Below are 17,278 nucleotides of genomic sequence, written 5' to 3'. Positions count from 1 at the left end.
AATTTTGTAATAGAAAAAATATCTGTAACAGCTAAATCAATACGGGAAAAGGTTTTATGAGGTTCTGAATCAAATGTATATTCTTTAGAGGAAGTATGCAAACAACGAAAAATATCATAAAGTTAATTTGCAAAAAGCCAGTTTTTTAATGTTGGGTAAATTTCTCTATTTGGAGCTGTGGAATCAAGGTGAGCATCTGGGACAATATTAAAATAACCCAGTATAAGGAGATCTCCCTTTCTGACCTCTTGGATTTTGGACATTAATTTATTTAAAAAATTAATTTGCCCTTTATTTGGCGCATATAAATTAACTAATGTATGGGGTCTATTATCCAAGTTTGCAATTAAGATCAAAAATCTCCCTTCAGGATCTTTGTATTCCGCAATTAAATCAAAGGTTATAGTGTTCTTAATCATAATTAACACCCCTGCTCTTTTTTTTCGTTTAGAGAAGAAAAAAAATGTGTGGGAAATTTTTATTATGAAATTTAGGATGAGAATATCTAGCAAATTTCACCTCTTGTCAAAACACAACATCTGCTTTGTTATCTCTAATTTCCTTCCACGTGATAAATCTTTTCCTTGGACTATTTAAACCTTTAACATTAAAAAACAAAAAATTTGTAGCCATAAGATGCAAGCCTGCTTAAATTAATGAGAGGGACACAAAAACGAAAGAAAAAAAAAAAGTTAAGAATACCTATAATAAACAGTAGGAAATAACTAAATAGCTAATATCCTTATTGCAAGATTAATAATAAAATTTTTGAAAACAAAGAATAAGAGATTACTATTTTAAGAAATCGCTACTCTACAAGACCTTAAACTATGTAAGTGAATTATAACAACAAAGTTTACAAGTACAAAGAACACAAAAAGAACTTATAATCTAAGATTAATATCTTCCAAAATCTTTCAAATAATCCGCAGTCGAGAAATTAAAAATCTGATAAGTAGAAGTAACAACTAAACTAACAAACTGATCTCCCAAAGTATCCACTAACAATGGAAGCTCTTCGTGGGGGGAATAAGTTTGTGGAAAAGAAAGTTTCCGAAGCCAACCATGGCAAATGAGGATTTTAGTTAGACTCAGATCAATGTTTCCATAACAACTATTGGAATTAATATCTCCATCAGTAAGGGACTTTAAATCGTGAAATCAAGTGGGTTGATGATGGAGTTGTTGGTGATTTCTTCTGTTATCTAAGGAAGAAAGAAACTTTGTGCCTTCTTCAGGAGTGAAAATCGGTATGGTTTTTCCATTTTGATAAATTAACAATTTTGTAGGGAAGCCCCATCTATAAGCAATACCTTTTTGTCTTAGTATGCTGGTAACAGATGAAAATGACTTTCTAAGAGACATTGTGTTTTTGGAAAGATCAATGAATACTTTAATCAGATGATAGGGAGATGGAAGGGTTTTCTTTTCTCTCATGTATTTTAAAAGTCTTTCTTTGGTACCAAAAAAATGCAGACGTAAAATAGTATCTCTTGGGGTTTCTTCAGCAATAAAAGATGGTCTTGGCAAAAAATGGATACGGTCAATTGTCAACTCCAGATCCGATGCAGATGGAAAAATGTTTAGAAGAAGATTCTTAACATAGTCTGAGAGTTTATTAGATGGAACACTTTCAGGTATACCTCTAAGTTTAAAATTATTCCTCCTACTCCTGTCTTCGAGGTCTGAAAGTTTCTGTTGGAGGTAATAAACGTCTTTTTTTAGATCAAGTTGATGTTTTTCCAGGGAGTTTGTTTTTCTTCCACCTGATTAATTTTGACCTCGTTTGCATTTATTCTGCCATTTAATTGTTGTACTGTGTCCTGTAAAACCTTAGTTTGTTTGTCCATTGCTAGCATTAAATTGTGGTTGAATGCATTAATAACCTCATTGAAGTAAGGGTCTGAGCAATTGATCCTTGTTATTTCTGTATTTGGTGAATTAGAATGTTTTATTTCATCCATGTTTCCAAAATTATCAATTCTAGGTCGAGTCTTATCTGGACTATGAATAGGAGACTCTTGTGAGTCGGAATCGCTAGCTGGCCCTTTCCTTTTTGCATTGGTACCAGCTGGAGTAGTATCCATAGTGGAGACTTTACAATCTTGTGAATTTTTGGATATCAGAAGAGTATGTTCAGTAGGTTTTGTATAACATGTTTTTCCAAAATTATTGGAAGAATTAGTTGTTGCATCCTTTTTAACATGTGTTCCTTTTGTTTCTACAACTTGTGAAGTTGAGGAACCTAAACACTTAGTATGAATTTTTTGAGGTTTACCTACATTACTTTGTTTTAAGGATTTGTCGCTCATTTTGTTTTGTGATTTCACTCGGCTACTGTCTGTCTATCTCCTACGTATATCTGTATATCTATTCCAGCAAATGTGGGCAGATTAGATTTACTATTGAAATACTTGCAACTGGGTCCAATGAAACTTTGACAGCTTTTAATTCTTGCTCCCGATTTACTCAAAAACCACCAATACACACCAGAATCTAATTCACTTTTGTCACTGGCCACGTATTAAACTGTCAATACTTGCTTAGCAAAAATAGTTTCAACACAGTCTGCACGACTCCACTGAACTTGGAACAAGACGCTCAGTATTAGGTTATATTTTATAGAAATCTCCCACACTCCAAAGACATACTGACAGGGAATTTAGATTGTGAGCCCCAATGGGGACAGTGTGTCCAATGTATGTAAAGCGCTGTGGAATTAATAGCGCTATATAAATGAATAAATTATTATATTATTATTATAGAATAAGTCAATAAATGTGGCTTTTGTGAGAGCTTAAGGGTACTTTCACACCTCCGGTTTTTCTTCTGCGGCACAATCCGGCACTTTGCAGGAAAATCGCAACCGTTTTTTTTTGCTGCCGGTTGCGATTTTCCTGCATAGACTTTAATTAGTGCCGCATTGTGCCGCATGGCCTTGCGTTCCATCCGGTTTTTGCCGCATGCGGCAGATTTAGCCGATGCGGCGGCCGGATGGAACGTTGCCTGGCACGTTTTTTCGTGCGGCAAAAAAAACCGCATTGCGCCGCATTCGGCCGATGCGGCGCATCTCTCAATGCATGCCTATGGCGGCCGGATGCGGCGCGATGCGGCAAATACCGCATCCGGACGCCGCATGCGGTTTTTGCCACTGCGCATGCTCAGTAGCATGCCGCAAGCGGCAAAAACCGGACTGGCCGCAAAGGAAAAACTTATGCAAAGGATGCGGTGTTTTCACCGCATCCGTTGCATAGCTTGCACAGCCGGATTGAGCCGCAGGGCTCAAGCCGGATGTGTGAAAGTAGCCTTAGGCGGGCTTTGCACACTACGACATCGCAGGCCGATGCTGCGATGCCGAGTGCGATAGTGCCCGCCCCCGTCGCAGCAGCGATATGTGGTGATAGCTGGCGTAGCGAAAGTTATCGCTACGCCAGCTTCACACACACACTCACCTGCCGTGCGACGTCCCTGTGGCCGGCGACCCGCCTCCTTGTTAAGGGGGCGGGTCGTGCGGCGTCACTGCGACGTCACACGGCAGGCGGCCAATCAGAGCGGAGGGGCGGAGATGAGCAGGATGTAAACATCCTGCCCACCTCCTTCCTTCCGCATATCCTACGGAAGCCGCAGTGAGGCCGGTAGGAGACGTTCCTCGCTCCTGCGACTTCACACACGGCGATGTGTGCTGCCGCAGGAGCGAGGAACAACATCGGACCATTGCGTCAGCGTAATTATGGATTACGCCGACGCTGTACCGATGATACGATTACGACGCTTTTGCGCTCGTTAATCGTATCATCCAGCCTTTACACACTGCGATGTCGCATGCGATGCCGGAAGTGCGTCATTTTCAATTTGACCCCACCGACATCGCACCTGCGATGTCGCAGTGTGCAAAGTGCCCCTAAGTCCTCTACTCTTGTCTATGTCTTTATTAACTTCAACTCCTGTTTTAGTAAATACTTGTAAATGAGCCTTATGCTGAGCTGACAGAAATTCACTGAGGAGTTGTAATGGAAACGGCACATAGACCTCTTCACTCAGGTGTCAAATTTCCCTGAGAGATATTTGACTAAAATGTTGTTGTTTTGTTTTTTTTTTAAAGAATGACCAATGTTTAGGTGATTTTCTATGTTTAGTACTTACATTTATTTGTCCCACAACATCACCTTATCTCCTCAAACAGCCGTTTTTAATTGGTTATATCTCTCCTTCTGAATCTCCTCAGACAAATTCTCTCAGAAGTGCTGCTCCTCAGAACTGACAAAATTCCTCTTCCGTAATTATCTTTTTTCAGCACCAAAAAAGTCAAAAAAGGTCTCAAACTGTTCCAACAAATATACTGAATAAAATTATATATATTGTCTTGATTTTTTTTCCTCAGTATAGCTTTATAAGTTGATATATATGAATGGCTCTCAGAGCACTCTCTGTGTCCTACATCGTCCTCAGCAGGCCACGCCCCCCGATAGACCTTTTTTTACCCACTTAAACAAAAAAATGCCCCATCAGAAAACGGACTGATATTTTGAATAAAGATACTTACCCGGATGGTGATGTTTGCTTTACAATACGGCGTCGTATCGATTGCACATTCCACCCTTCCTTGGGCATCGGTGGTTAGGTTCTTCACAAGTCGTCCATCAACGTGTATGATAATAGTCTCGTAGGGCATCGGTTTGCCTATTGCATCCGTTAACGTGGCCTATAAAACAGAAGTGGTCCAAAGTGAGTGGAGCAATCCATGTAAGGTGGCTGAAGTAATAAAAACAAAGCGCTATATAGAGGGTGCACGTTGTATGTAATACCTGGATATGGACTACCATAAGATATACTCACAGCAAATGGAAAATCTAGACCATATTTGTAATATTGGTTATTATACTGATAATCCAATTGCAGATTCGCTGGCCAGTTGCCGATGTAAATGGAAAAGTATCTGGTATCGAGGACATCTGTAAAATGAATAGGAGTCAGTATCAGTATTTTCTAGCTTTTACCACTTCAGATATTCATTTCAATTCATTTTTCATACAGGCTGTTCATAAAGAAACATGTCATCCAATATCAAAAGTAACATCAAAGTGGAAAAGGCAGAAGGATAAATGTTCTGATCGCTGGGGTTCCCAACCACTGGGACTCCCAGGAATCTCAAGATAGGGCTCTGCAGCCTCGTCTTGTTCGGTATGAAGGTATACATGCTTGGCTTTCCCGACATTCAAGACGGAACTGCAAAGCATGCTCTCTGGAATCGTTGGGAATCCCAATAGTTGGACTATCATGGACAATCATCAGCAAGCTATCATCTCCCCCGAGATCAGTGATTGTTTTATCTTGATGGTCTACTAGGCACTGCTCCCACCTATCCAGAATCCTACTCCACAATAATGAGGGGCAATACCCCAAAACAGCTGTCTGTGGATGGATACCTGGCCTTGGTATTTCCCTTGTCATATATTGACTAAATGGGCCACTTAATATGGTGGTTATGGTGGTCTCCTTAAAAAGAACCACTCCTTGGCTAGGTCCTTCCCGGAGGGATATCTGGTTGTTTTCTGTGTCGAGACTCCTAACAGAAGCTCCACGGACCTTTTTTGATTTGCATACTTGTGCCGCCCCCACGTTGGCAGCCGGGCTGCTCGGATCCAGATTCGCGGTGTGGCTCGAGGGATCTCCGGACCCGGGGGTCTCACGGACACTTCGAATGAAAAGGGATGTTTGGTTGTGTGTGGGATTTTTTATATAGTCCGTGACGCCACCCACGGCGTGTGGTAAGATAGGGTACCACCGCTGCTATTAGGGAGTACCCGGGGGCGTTGGGATGGCAGCTGGTTGTTTTTATGGATGCCCCGGGGCCCAGTGTCACTGTGCTGAGGATGGTGGCTGCAGGGGCCGGCTTGCCCGGTCGGACCGGGGAATGCTAGTGTACTCACAGTCAAAGAAATCACACAAGTCCAGTGGTAAACCAAGGTGCCAGTGGCCGGCCGCCACAGCCGGATTTATTCTGGTTCCTCATCCAGGGGTGATGGTCTGGGTCACTTTCCTCTGCACGGTTTAGTTCTCTTTGGACTTCCCAGTGTGGAACACGAGAATCCATTCCCAGAACTACGGGTGGGAGCCTTGACCGCAGACGCTGACCCGTGGGATCTAAAGGGGCCCTGGCAAATGCCCTATCCCCCGCGGTGGGCTGCTGGTCTGCTCTTTTGGGACTTTGGGTGGGACAGGACCTATAATTATGTCCTCAACTGGTGAATTAACAAAGCCGGTGGTTCCTGTCCTTGCTTCAGAGTCCAGGTACCCCCTCTGTGCACGGTTTCCGGGTCGGTTCTCTGGTGTCGGTACCGGCGGGCTACTACCCTGTCCCGGTCCACCTCGGCTCTCTTGCAGCCATCGTCCCATCTCCTGACAGACACGGACCACTGTGTCACCTAGCCAGCTAACCGGGGCTCCAACCCCGACGCCTTTCCTCTCTGGCTTCCACTTGAGCTCTCCTTCACTTTCTCCTTTCCTCTCTCCTGCCCGAGCTCAGAACTCTCCACTCCACTCCACTCTACTACTACTTCAAAACTACAAAAACTACTCTTTTTCCCGCCCCGGATTCTCAAGTCCCCTAGGTGAGCGTTTTCCTTCCTCCTGGTCCCACCCACTGGTGTGCCTTTCCTACTCCGGGGGGGGAGGGTGACTAGGGTTTTGTCAGCTTGGTGTAACCCTGTGAGGAAAGGTGTTGTGTGGGGGTCTATTTTGTGTGTGACCACCTGGCGGCGCCAGGGCGTCACATTCCCCCTTGGTTTAATACAGACCGTCCGCGGGCTGTCCGACCACTGACATTTATTGTAACGGCAACTGTAAATGGAAAAAGGGATAACATGTAAAAACAAAATATTAAAATTTCTTCCTTTTCAGGAGGCACATTTCTTAAACATTTCAAACAACCGGACCACTTTCCCACTGCACCCGCCACCCAAGAAAACCTGTTCCCTGGTGCCACGGCTAAAACTGGTGGGCACCCCTTTCCCAAGTCCAAAAATGGTTCCGGGTGACGCCCACACGGGCCGGGTAAAAAGTTCCTTAACCGGCAGTCCTTGTCAAGGGCCCCATAGTCCGGGGACCCCTGGCCTGGAGGTTAGTCACTGGTTTTGGTAGTGACTGGGCCTCGGCCTACTCTACCGCAGGCCCTTCCTCCAACCGACCTCTCTAGAGGCCGTGCCGGTGCATGACAAGAAAGTGGTTGGGGGTAATTTACAAGGCCCTAAAGTTTTTGGGTTGGCCTGCCAGTTCTCAGCCTTGGTCCATATTAAAACAGTAGCATTTTTCAAGGGGGGCTAAACAACAACTGGGGTAGCTGGAATACCGCTACCTTACTCTTTCTCTGCAATTGGAGATGGTGGAGGGGGGTGGAGGCACAACTGCCCATCAACCTTCACCCAATTCTTCACATCTAGGGTGAACCACCCCCCCTCTCCACAGCGTCGGGTGTATGAGACCATATCTCCGGGCTCCAGGTCTCGAATCAGGTGTCCTGTGGGCAGGTGAGGGGCCACATCCCTTCGGGACACGAAGATCTCTGCATCCATGCCCGGCTTATAAATGAACCTCCACCCTTTTTGGGGGTTAAAATAAACCCAGAAGGTGGCTTGCCAGAGGTGGTCCTTTTCCTGGTATGTCTGGGACAACACCTCTGCCTTTCTTTTCTCCTGGGCAGCTATCTCCTTCTTGAGCTGCTTCTGCTGCCACTCCCAGTACGGAGCGCGGTCTTCGGGCTCCTCCCATTGCTCGGGAGCTCGGCTCACGCGGACACCTTCACTGCCAGCTACAACCGTCTCCCTTCTCGGCTGAGTGCTCCGCTCCACAGCAGCCTGTGTGGCGCCCCTGACCTGGTCAGGCACCACAGAGTACTGCACCCATGCTGGGCAGTACTTCCAGGTAATCCTAAAGGCTGGAATAGGGTGTGTACGCATAGACACATAGCAACCAGGTCTCCCACACCTTTGAGGGGACCCCTGGACAGACCCAGAAGGGGGCGTGCATCAATATCCAATCAAGGGGTGTGGTAGAGAGGCTGGGAGCTAGGGTTGCAGTGGCAGTCAGAAAAGGAGAGGAGGAGAGCCAGTCTGTTAGCGGATACGCAAGAGAGCGGACACGCTAGTCAGACCCTGCACGTGGAGTAGCTGCTGGCAGGGAAGAACGGTTGCCACACAGTCAGCCTGAAAGACACCTGAAGAGAGGACAGGCAGTTGAGTACGGGGACACCTGGCAACTAGGTACGTACGGGGAACAGGTCCTTAGAGCCAGACATCCATTTAGTGGTCTGCTAAACCTGCAGGTGGAGGGACTAGAGGTTCCTCACCAACCAAAACAGAGTCCGAGCATCAGCAGCAATGAGGGGGCCCATAAGGAGGATCGAGCCTGGAGCCATCTTCCTTGGTCCACGCTGCCAGCAAACGGGCCAGAAAGGGGAGAAAAGGCAGTTGCGACTTCCCTGGATGAATCCCACAGTACTTTAAGTCAGGGGTTGTCCGAAAAAAAGAGTGCTAGGAAGGCGAGTTAGCAGTTACCCTTAGACCGGCCTAAAGGATACCTGGTTCCTCCTGGTTTATCTCAGCATCGCCCGGGTTACTTCACAAAACCAGCTGAACGTGAGTAAACAAGTTGAAAGATTTTCTGGACTGCGACTGAGTTATTCTGCGACCTGTTGTTCCACACACCCGAGCCCTGGGGCCAGCCTCACTCACAGGAGGCCATACCATCTGACTGCAGACTCCATCAGCCCCAGACGCTTGTTAAACCTGCAGTGGCGGTCTCCCATAACCCTGACCGCAAACCGTGAGTGGCATCATGACTCCCATGTAAATAAACCTTACATCTGCAAGAGGTGACCAGGAAGAGCAGGTTTGGACCAGGCCCATGACCGCAAAAGAGTTGGAGGCAGAGGTGGGAAGAATTGCCGATGATATGGAGGAGCGGAGCAGGCAAGAGATAGCCGCTTGGAAGAAAGAGCTAACGACAATAAAGAACGTGCGGTTGTTGGTGCAGCGAGGCCCGCTTGGAGGCACCGCCCACGCTCAGCTAGAGTCGTTGTCAGCAGTGGCGACCATGCTACGAGATGTCTCAAGCATGGATCTGAGTGAGTCTACAACTACCCCTGGTCCACCTGGTGTGTTGATTCCACTGGCATTAACATCCGAGGCTGGTGCGATGTCTGGTGTGACACCTGAAGTGATGCCTGATGCGATGTCCGGTGTGACGCCCAATGCGACGCCCGATGCGATGCCTCATGCGATGCCTGGTGCGATGCCCGATGCAACACCAGAAGCGACATCCACGGCCAGGCCAGACCAGGCCACAACGCCTCCTGTCCCGGCCAGACCAGACCAGGCCGCAACGCCTCCTGTCCCGGCCAAAGCAGACCAGGCCGCAATGCCTCCTGTCCCAGTGGCCTGACCAGACCAGGCCGCAACGCCTCCTGTCCCAGTGGCCCGACCAGACCAGGCTGCAACGCCTCCTGTCCCAGTGGCCCGACCAGACCAGGCCGCAACGCCTCCTGTCCCAGTGGCCCAACCAGAGGTGGTCACAGCACCCCAGTTGCTGACTGGGGAACCAGCACCTGCGCCCTGATCTGAAGTAGGCACAGTGCCCCCTCAGCCAGAGGAAGAATCAAAGCCTTTGCCTTGGGATGACCTGTTTGCCAAGTGTATGGGCCGCAAGCTGCTATCCCGACCAGACGCGGTCACAGCACCCTCTCCGCTAGAGAGAGATTCACCGTCCTGCCGGGCTGATGAGAGCTGATCCCCAGAGCTGCTCCCTAACCGACCAGAGGAGGACGCAGCACCCTCTGCGAGAGAGGGAGGTCAGGAGGTCACGCTGCTGTTCCCCCAAAGACCGGAAGAGGTCGCAGCACCCTCCGCCAGGGATGGAGAAGAGGACTTCTATCCATCACTGCTGTTCCCTAACCGACCGGAGGAGGTCGCAGCACCCTTTGCGAGAAAGGGAGGCCCTGAGGTCGCGCTGCTGTCCCAGCAACAATCGGAGGAGGATGCAGCACCCACTGCCAGGGAGAAAGACCTGGTTGCATATAGCCCCAGCATGTATGTGACCTGGTTACCTGCTGATGACCAGGTGATGGTGATGCAGAGTCCAGTCCGCAGAGGACAGCGGCGTGTGAGATCCAGACACCCCCTTGAGAAGCCGACCCCAAAGAGAGAGCAAGTGGAGGCCAGGGACCTGCAGGAAAAGCAGTCCCTGCGGCGGGCCAGGCAACAGGTCAGAGGTCCCCTCCACCGTGGCGTAGTAGAAGAATTCAACTGCCGAACGGGGTATGGGTTCATTGTAGAAGCCGGGGTTAAGGAAGGCATCTTTGTGTCTCGGCGGGACGTGCAGTCACGTCACATCTGCCAAGGGGATGTGGTCGAGTTCACCAGGCATAAGGGAGAAAGAGGCTGATTTGCCTTGGACGTGGTGCAACGTCCAAAGGAAACCTTGGTGAGCTCAGACTCCATCCCCACTGCTTCTACCAGGTCCCCAGAGTCATCACCACAAGGGGATGTCCATGTTGTCATTTCAGATAGTCAGAGCACTAAAAGAGCCCTGATTTTGAGAGAAGGAAGTCCATTTAAATTCTTTAGTCAAAAGAGTTTACAGAGAATGTTTGTTACCAGTTAAGCAACGTTCAAATGTTTAAGGAAATGTACCCACAAGAACTTTTGTGTGAACTGCTTTCGTATTGTTTTAGCACCAGGTTAGGTGCACTTTAAAAATGGACCACATGCTATGAACTGGCTATAGCCACAAACTCTCGCATTGTAAAAACTTACCCTAGTGGTACCAACCTCAGAGCACGCTTGTTTATGGGGCCTGGCTCTGCACCAACCCAGAGCACGCCTGTTTATGGGGCCTGGCTCTGCACCACCAGGGAGCACGCCTGTTTATGGGGCCTGCTCAACACATGGAAGCTGGTACATCTGTTTATGGGGCCTACCCTACATCACCCTCCTCAGGAGAGGAAGATTGGAGGAAAGGTCTGGGATGGAGCTAGCCCAGACCTGGTCACCAAAGGGACTGGTGACCTACCTCCTGGAAGTTGCAGGGTAGGTTCAGGACTTGTGGGGGGGTGAGTGGTGGTGGAATGGTACCTGGTATGTTTTGTTTGTAAATAACACCTGTGTGTGGGAAAAGTTGTATTAAAACTTTTCTTGTCTTTGCAGCCCAAGGACAAGCTGTTGATAACTAAGGGGGAATGTGGCGCCCCTAACCTGGTCAGGCACCACAGAGTACTGCACCCATGCTGAGCAGTACTTCCAGGTAATCCTAAAGGCTGGAATAGGGTGTGTAAACACAGACACATAGCAACCAGGTCTCCCACACCTTTGAGGGGACCCCTGGGCAGACTCAGGAGGGGGCGTGCCTCCATATCTAATCAAGGGGTGCGGTAGAGAGGCTGGGAGCTAAGGTTGTAGTGGAAGTCAGAAAAGGAGAGGAGGAGAGGCAGTCTGATAGTGGAGACGCAGGAGAGCGGACACGCTAGTCAGACCCTGCACGTGGAGTAGCCGCTGGCGGGGGAGAACGGTTGCCACACAGTCAGCCTGAAAGACTCCTGAAGAGAGGACAGGCAGTTGAGTACGGGGACACCTGGTAACTAGGCATGCACGAGGAACAGGTCCCTAGAGCCAGACATCCATTTACTGGTCTGCTAAACCTGCAGGTGGAGGGACTAGAGGTTCCTCACCAACCAAAACAGAGTCCAAGCATCAGCAGAAATGAGGGGGCCCATAAGGAGGATCGAGCCTGGAGCCATCTTCCTTGGTCCACGCTGCCAGCAAACGGGCCAGAAAGGGGAGAAAAGGCAGTTGCGACTTCCCTAGATGAATCCCACAGTACTATAAGTCAGGGGTTGTCCAAAGTAAGAAGTGCTAGGAAGGCGAGTTAGCGGTTACCCTTAGACCGGCCTAAAGGATACCTGGTTCCTCCTGGTTTATTTCAGCATCGCCCTGGTTACCTCACAAAACCAGCTAAACGTGAGTAAACAAGTTGAAAGACTTTCTGGACTGCGACTGAGTTATTCTGCGACCTCTTGTTCCACACACCCGAGCCCTGGGGCTAGCCTCACTCACGGGAGGCCACACCACCTGACTGCAGACTCCATCAGCCCCAGACGCTCATTAAACCAGCACTGGCGGTCACCCATAACCCTGACCGCAAACCGTGAGTGGCGTCATGACTCCCATGTAAATAAACCTGATATGCCTGCGGCCAGAAATACCAACAAGTGGAGACCCCGCGGCGTCCCTGCAGGTGGATGGATGTCCCTGGGAGCGGTGGGCGACACACCTGCTCTGCGCTCCGGCAGGTATATCCTAGCTGCCGCACAGCCGGGACCGGGTATGAGTCGGCAGTCTGGGTCGCTGCTGCAGCTGACTTCCGGGTCGGCTCTGCCTCTGACGCGGCCGGGCAGGCTGCCGGGGCCGATGTCATTCTGCGGCCGGGGGTGACGTCATCTTAGGCTCGGCCGGGCTCGGGGCCGGAGGGGATGTCTTACGGGTTTTGGTCTGGCGCGGGGCTGATACGGATGCTGGAACGGTGGCGTGCTCGTGGCCCGGATCCCCATTGCCGGGTCCTCGCGGGTAGATGCAACGGATTCCTTTGCCAAGGCTTGGGGCAACGGACCAGTTGGGGCAATAGCTGGAGGTGCGGGCGGCGAGGGAGGCGACGTGGCGGAAGGGGGCAGACCGAGCTCCTCAGCCGGTTGGGCCGGTTCCAGTGGAACATAGGGACGTGAGTTGCTTACCCGCTCCTCCGAGGCCATCTCCTCTTCGCGTGCCCGAATGGCTGCAGTCAGGTCCCTCATCTCAGCCGTCCATCTTGCCAGCATGTAGTTGGCTTGGGCCTGGATTTTGCGGCACATCCGTGTGGTCTGGGCTTCCACCCGGTCAGCAGTCTCAGGAACAGGCTCCTTCATGGTCGGGTTGCCGGACCGGTGAGACATCCTCTCTTGGTGGTGTCCAGGAATGGAAGATGGCAGAGTCCCGGTGTTCCTGCCTCTTATCTCCTTGGGTCACATGCCACAGTTGTTGCCCTCCCCTTTGGTTTTTCAGGAGCAGTCTCTTAGCGCGTCTCACTGGTTTCTTTTTCTCTTCCGGTCTTGGGAGTCACTTCCTTCCGCCTGCATTCCCAGGGCATGGGGCTTCGTCTTTGCGCTCTTTCACGGGGAAGAAGATGCTGGGTTGTTTTTTTTCGCGCCCAAAGATGACGGCAAAATGGCGACTTTTCAAGATTTTTACAGCGGAGCACCGCTGACAGTCCAGAACAAGGCGCACTTCCACCAGGTAGGTGGATGGGTTACATAACTGTTCGTGACGCCAAGTTTCGAGGTGTGCAGCCCCACGCCGGCAGCCGGGCTGCTCAGATCCGGAGTGTGGCTCGAGGGATCTCGGGACCCGGGGATCCCGCGGACACTTCATATGAAAAGGGATGTTTGGTTGTGTGTGGGATTTTCTATATAGTCCCTGACGCCACCCACGGCGTGTGGTAAGATAGGGTACCACCGCTGCTATTAGCAAGCACCCGGGAGCGTTGTGATGGCAGCTAGTTGTTTTTAACCCTCCGTGGGCAGGGGTGGATGCCCCGGGGCCCAGTGTCACTGTGCTGAGGATGGTGGCTGCAGGGGCTGACGCGCCCGGTCGGACCAGGGAATGCTAGTGTACTCACAGTCAAAGAAATCACACAAGTCCAGTGGTAAACCAAGGTGCCAGTGGCCGACCGCTGCGGCCAGGTGTATTTTGGTCCCTCACCCGGGGTGATGGTCTGTGTCACTTTTCTCTGCACGGTTTAGTTCTCTTTGGACTTCCGGTGTGGAACACGAGAGTCCGCTCCCAGAACTACGGATGGGAGCCTTGCCCGCAGACGCTGACCCGTGGGATCTAAAGGGGCACTGGCGAATGCCCTATCCCCCGCGGTGGGCTGCTGGTCTGCTCTTTTGGGACTTTGGGTGGGACAGGACCTATAATTCTGTCCTCAACTGGTGAATTAACAAAGCCGGTGGTTCCGGTCATTGCTTCAGGGTCCAGGTACCCCCTCTGTGCACGGTTTCCGGGTCGGTTCTCCGGTGTCGGTACCGGCGGGCTCCTACCCTGTCCCGGTCCACCTCAGATCACCGGCAACCGTCTTCCAGTCTCCTGAAAGACACAGACCACTGTCAGCCACCTAGCCAGCATGCCGGGGCTGCAACCCCGACACCTTTCCTCTCTGGCTTCCACTTGAGCTCTCCTTCACTTTCTCCTCTCTCTCCTGACCCGAGCTCAGAACTCTCCACTCCACTCCACTACTACTTCAAAACTCCAAAACTACTCTTTTTCCCGCCCCGGATTCTCTAGACTCCTAGGTGAGCTTTTTCCTTCCGCCTGGTCCCTCCCACTGGTGTGCCTTTCCTACCTGGGGGGGGTGACTAGGGTTTTGTCGGCTCGTTGTAAACCTGTGAGGGAAGGTGTTGTGTGGGCGTCTATATTGTGTTTGTCCCCCTGGCGGCGCCAGGGCGTCACATACTTCCCAGGGGACAATGCACCTAGGATTTCACTATGTTGAGCGCCTTTGCTGGCCACTGGCAGTGTTTTCTCTGGCTGGTCTCCCCGAGATCAGTGATTGTTTTGCCCTACCATATGGATAGGAGAATTTTTTTTAAAGGGGTTACTGCAGTATAAATGAACCTTTCATAGGACAGGCCATCAACAGCAGATTAAAAAGGGGTCCAAGTTTCAGCACACGCGCAGATCAGTTACTAAATGGGCCGCACCTGTAAAGCTACCACTCAGGCACTGGCACTCAGGTAGAGGTAGTACTCCTGAATGCAGTAAGATAGAGGCCCACTAGAGGTCACTAACACAAGCACAAGTATAATCACTCAGCCAAAGTCTATACCGGGATGTCACGTCTGTACCGAGGGGTAAGCAAGCCAAAGTCAAAGAACAAAACGGAGATCGGAGACCGGGACAACAAGTAAGCACAGGGGAGGGAGCAGAGGTTGGGACCAGAGTCAGGAGGACAGGGATGACAGACCGGGCCTGAGGGACAGAGGTCAGGAAGAACAAGTACGCACAGAGGAGGGAGTGGAGGTGAGGACATGGAACAGGACCGGAGTAAGCAGGGCAGGGAGGTCAGGCCGGACAGGAGGGACGGAGGTCAGGGAGAATGGTACTGGGACATGATCAGAGTTCACTCACAGGAGCCAGTTGCACGCTGCAGGAACTATTACTGGTGGCGTCCCGGAGGTAACAACACCAATATATGGTAGCGTGACCTCCGCAATCAGGCACGACTGAACAGGCCCCTCCCCTCGGACCTAATCTCGGAGACAACATACTGTACATGCACTGGCTCTGCAGAGTTAAAGCCATGATAAAATAATGACAGCACAGCTCCACTATAGGAAGCGTCTTACTCATTGTTTAACCGCTACTGCTCCGTACTCTTGCTAGTGGCTCCCCATGGTACTGCAGCCCATTAATTTGTATAGGCTGGAGCCATAGCAAGCTGAAATACCTGGTACAACCACAACAAAGTGTATGGAGATGTTCTTTGTAAACTCGGCAGTAAGCTGATCAACGGTGGTGCCATCAATCAAACTTGTGTTACAGGAAAAGTACCATATGGAAATCAGGTGAAACCCATAATAAGTAATAGGGGTCAGTCTTCATATATAAGGAGCCATCACAACTGTAATATGGCCACTCAGGGAAAAATCACAGACGGTACTGTGAATGTAGCTTTAAAACAATTCTAAGCCACTGTGCCCTTGGGCTGATTAGTCTCATGTTAGGGCTTGTGGACAAATATGAGTGTCCATTTTTGTTGAAGAAATGTTACACGGAGCCTACAGGTCAGTATCACCTCAGCTTCCAGTGAACATTTCATTATGGGTGGGTGATTTCCCATCCAATGATGAGCAAATAAATTCAATGCAAGACACGTTTTAGGAATTTGCTGAACACAGAGTATTAAAATAATTAGCATGTCATGCACGTTGTCTAACATGGCTGCTGCAATTCTACACATTGCAGAAGATTGCATCAGCCACATACGAAGCATATGATCTTGGGTGGGCTTCTTCATAATGGTCTTGCAGCGATCACATGACACGTTATAGGACAGCCAATTAGGAGTGACTGTCAGAGCCTGTATAAAAGCAGAGGCAGGAAATACAGCAGCCAGTGTAGGAGGAGTATGGATGGCAAGAGGATGCAGTTTTATAAATTGAATGGGTTCCCGGTGACAGCTTTGGATTTGAGGTCCCCCTGCATGGTGGTCAGATGTGAAGCCATTGCTTTCTAAATCCTTTAAAGGCATACTTGTTGTGGCATCCTCTGCCATTTTCAGGTATAAATGTCTCCTATCCTGGACCCCTTGCTGGTATATATGTCCCCCATTCTGGGCCCATTCCGGGTATATATGTCCCTTCCTGGTATATATGTTCCTCTATCTTAGCATATATGTCCCCCTTCCTGGTATAAACTGCATGTCCCCCATCCTGGGCCCCTTCATAGTATATATGTCCCTCATCCTGGTATATATACTGCATGTCCCACATCCTGGGCTCCTTCCTGGTATATATGTCCCCCATCGTGGTAAATACTGTATGTCCTCCATTCTGGGCCCATTCTGGTTATATATGTCCCTTCCTGGTATATATGTCCCTCCATCTTAGTATATATGTCCCCCATCCTGGTATATACTGTGTGTCTCCCATCCTGGGTCCCTTCCTGGTATATAATGCATGTCCCAAATCCTGGGCTCCTTCCTGGTATATATGTCCCCCATCCTAGTATATATGTCTCCCATCTGGGTATTTACTGTATGTCCCGCATTCTGGGCCCCTTCCTGGTATATATGTCCCCTATCCTAGTATATATGTACCCCATCATGGTAAATACTGTATGTCCCTCATCCTGGGCCCCTTCCTGATTTTATATATATCTAATACTAGCTGTAGTACCCGGCTTCGCCCGGGTTAATAACTGCTGTTAACAAAATAGAATGTATTAACAAAAATGTATTCTGCACACAAAAACCACAAAACAAATAAATAGAAATGTAATTATTAAATAGTTTCACATGGTGAAATGTGTGCTGAGGGTGATATATGTGTTCATGTACGTGGTAGTGTGTGGTGCATTTTGTGTGTGTGTTTGTTCATATCCTCAAGTGTGGTGAGTATCCAATGTCGGGGCCCCACCTTAGCAACTGTACGGTATATACTCTTTGGCGCCATCGCTCTCATTCTTTAAGTCCCCACATC

General features: G+C 49.5%; 1 protein-coding gene across 1 annotated transcript in view; it reads right to left on the bottom strand.

Moving 5' to 3' along the window:
• Nucleotides 1–17,278, bottom strand: part of LOC142312595 (ovostatin-like) — a 297,827-nt gene that overhangs the window by 228,149 nt on the left and 52,400 nt on the right. The window contains exons 10-11 of the mRNA XM_075351587.1: nt 4,837–4,952; nt 4,544–4,702 (exon numbers count right to left, since the gene is read on the bottom strand). Of these exons, the coding sequence (XP_075207702.1) occupies nt 4,544–4,702; nt 4,837–4,952 (275 nt within the window). The remainder of the gene's footprint in view (nt 1–4,543; nt 4,703–4,836; nt 4,953–17,278) is intronic.

Source organism: Anomaloglossus baeobatrachus, chromosome 5 (genome assembly GCF_048569485.1).
Source record: "Anomaloglossus baeobatrachus isolate aAnoBae1 chromosome 5, aAnoBae1.hap1, whole genome shotgun sequence".
Classification (NCBI taxonomy): Eukaryota; Metazoa; Chordata; class Amphibia; order Anura; family Aromobatidae; genus Anomaloglossus; species Anomaloglossus baeobatrachus.
This window is presented reverse-complemented; position numbering and strand designations above follow the sequence as displayed.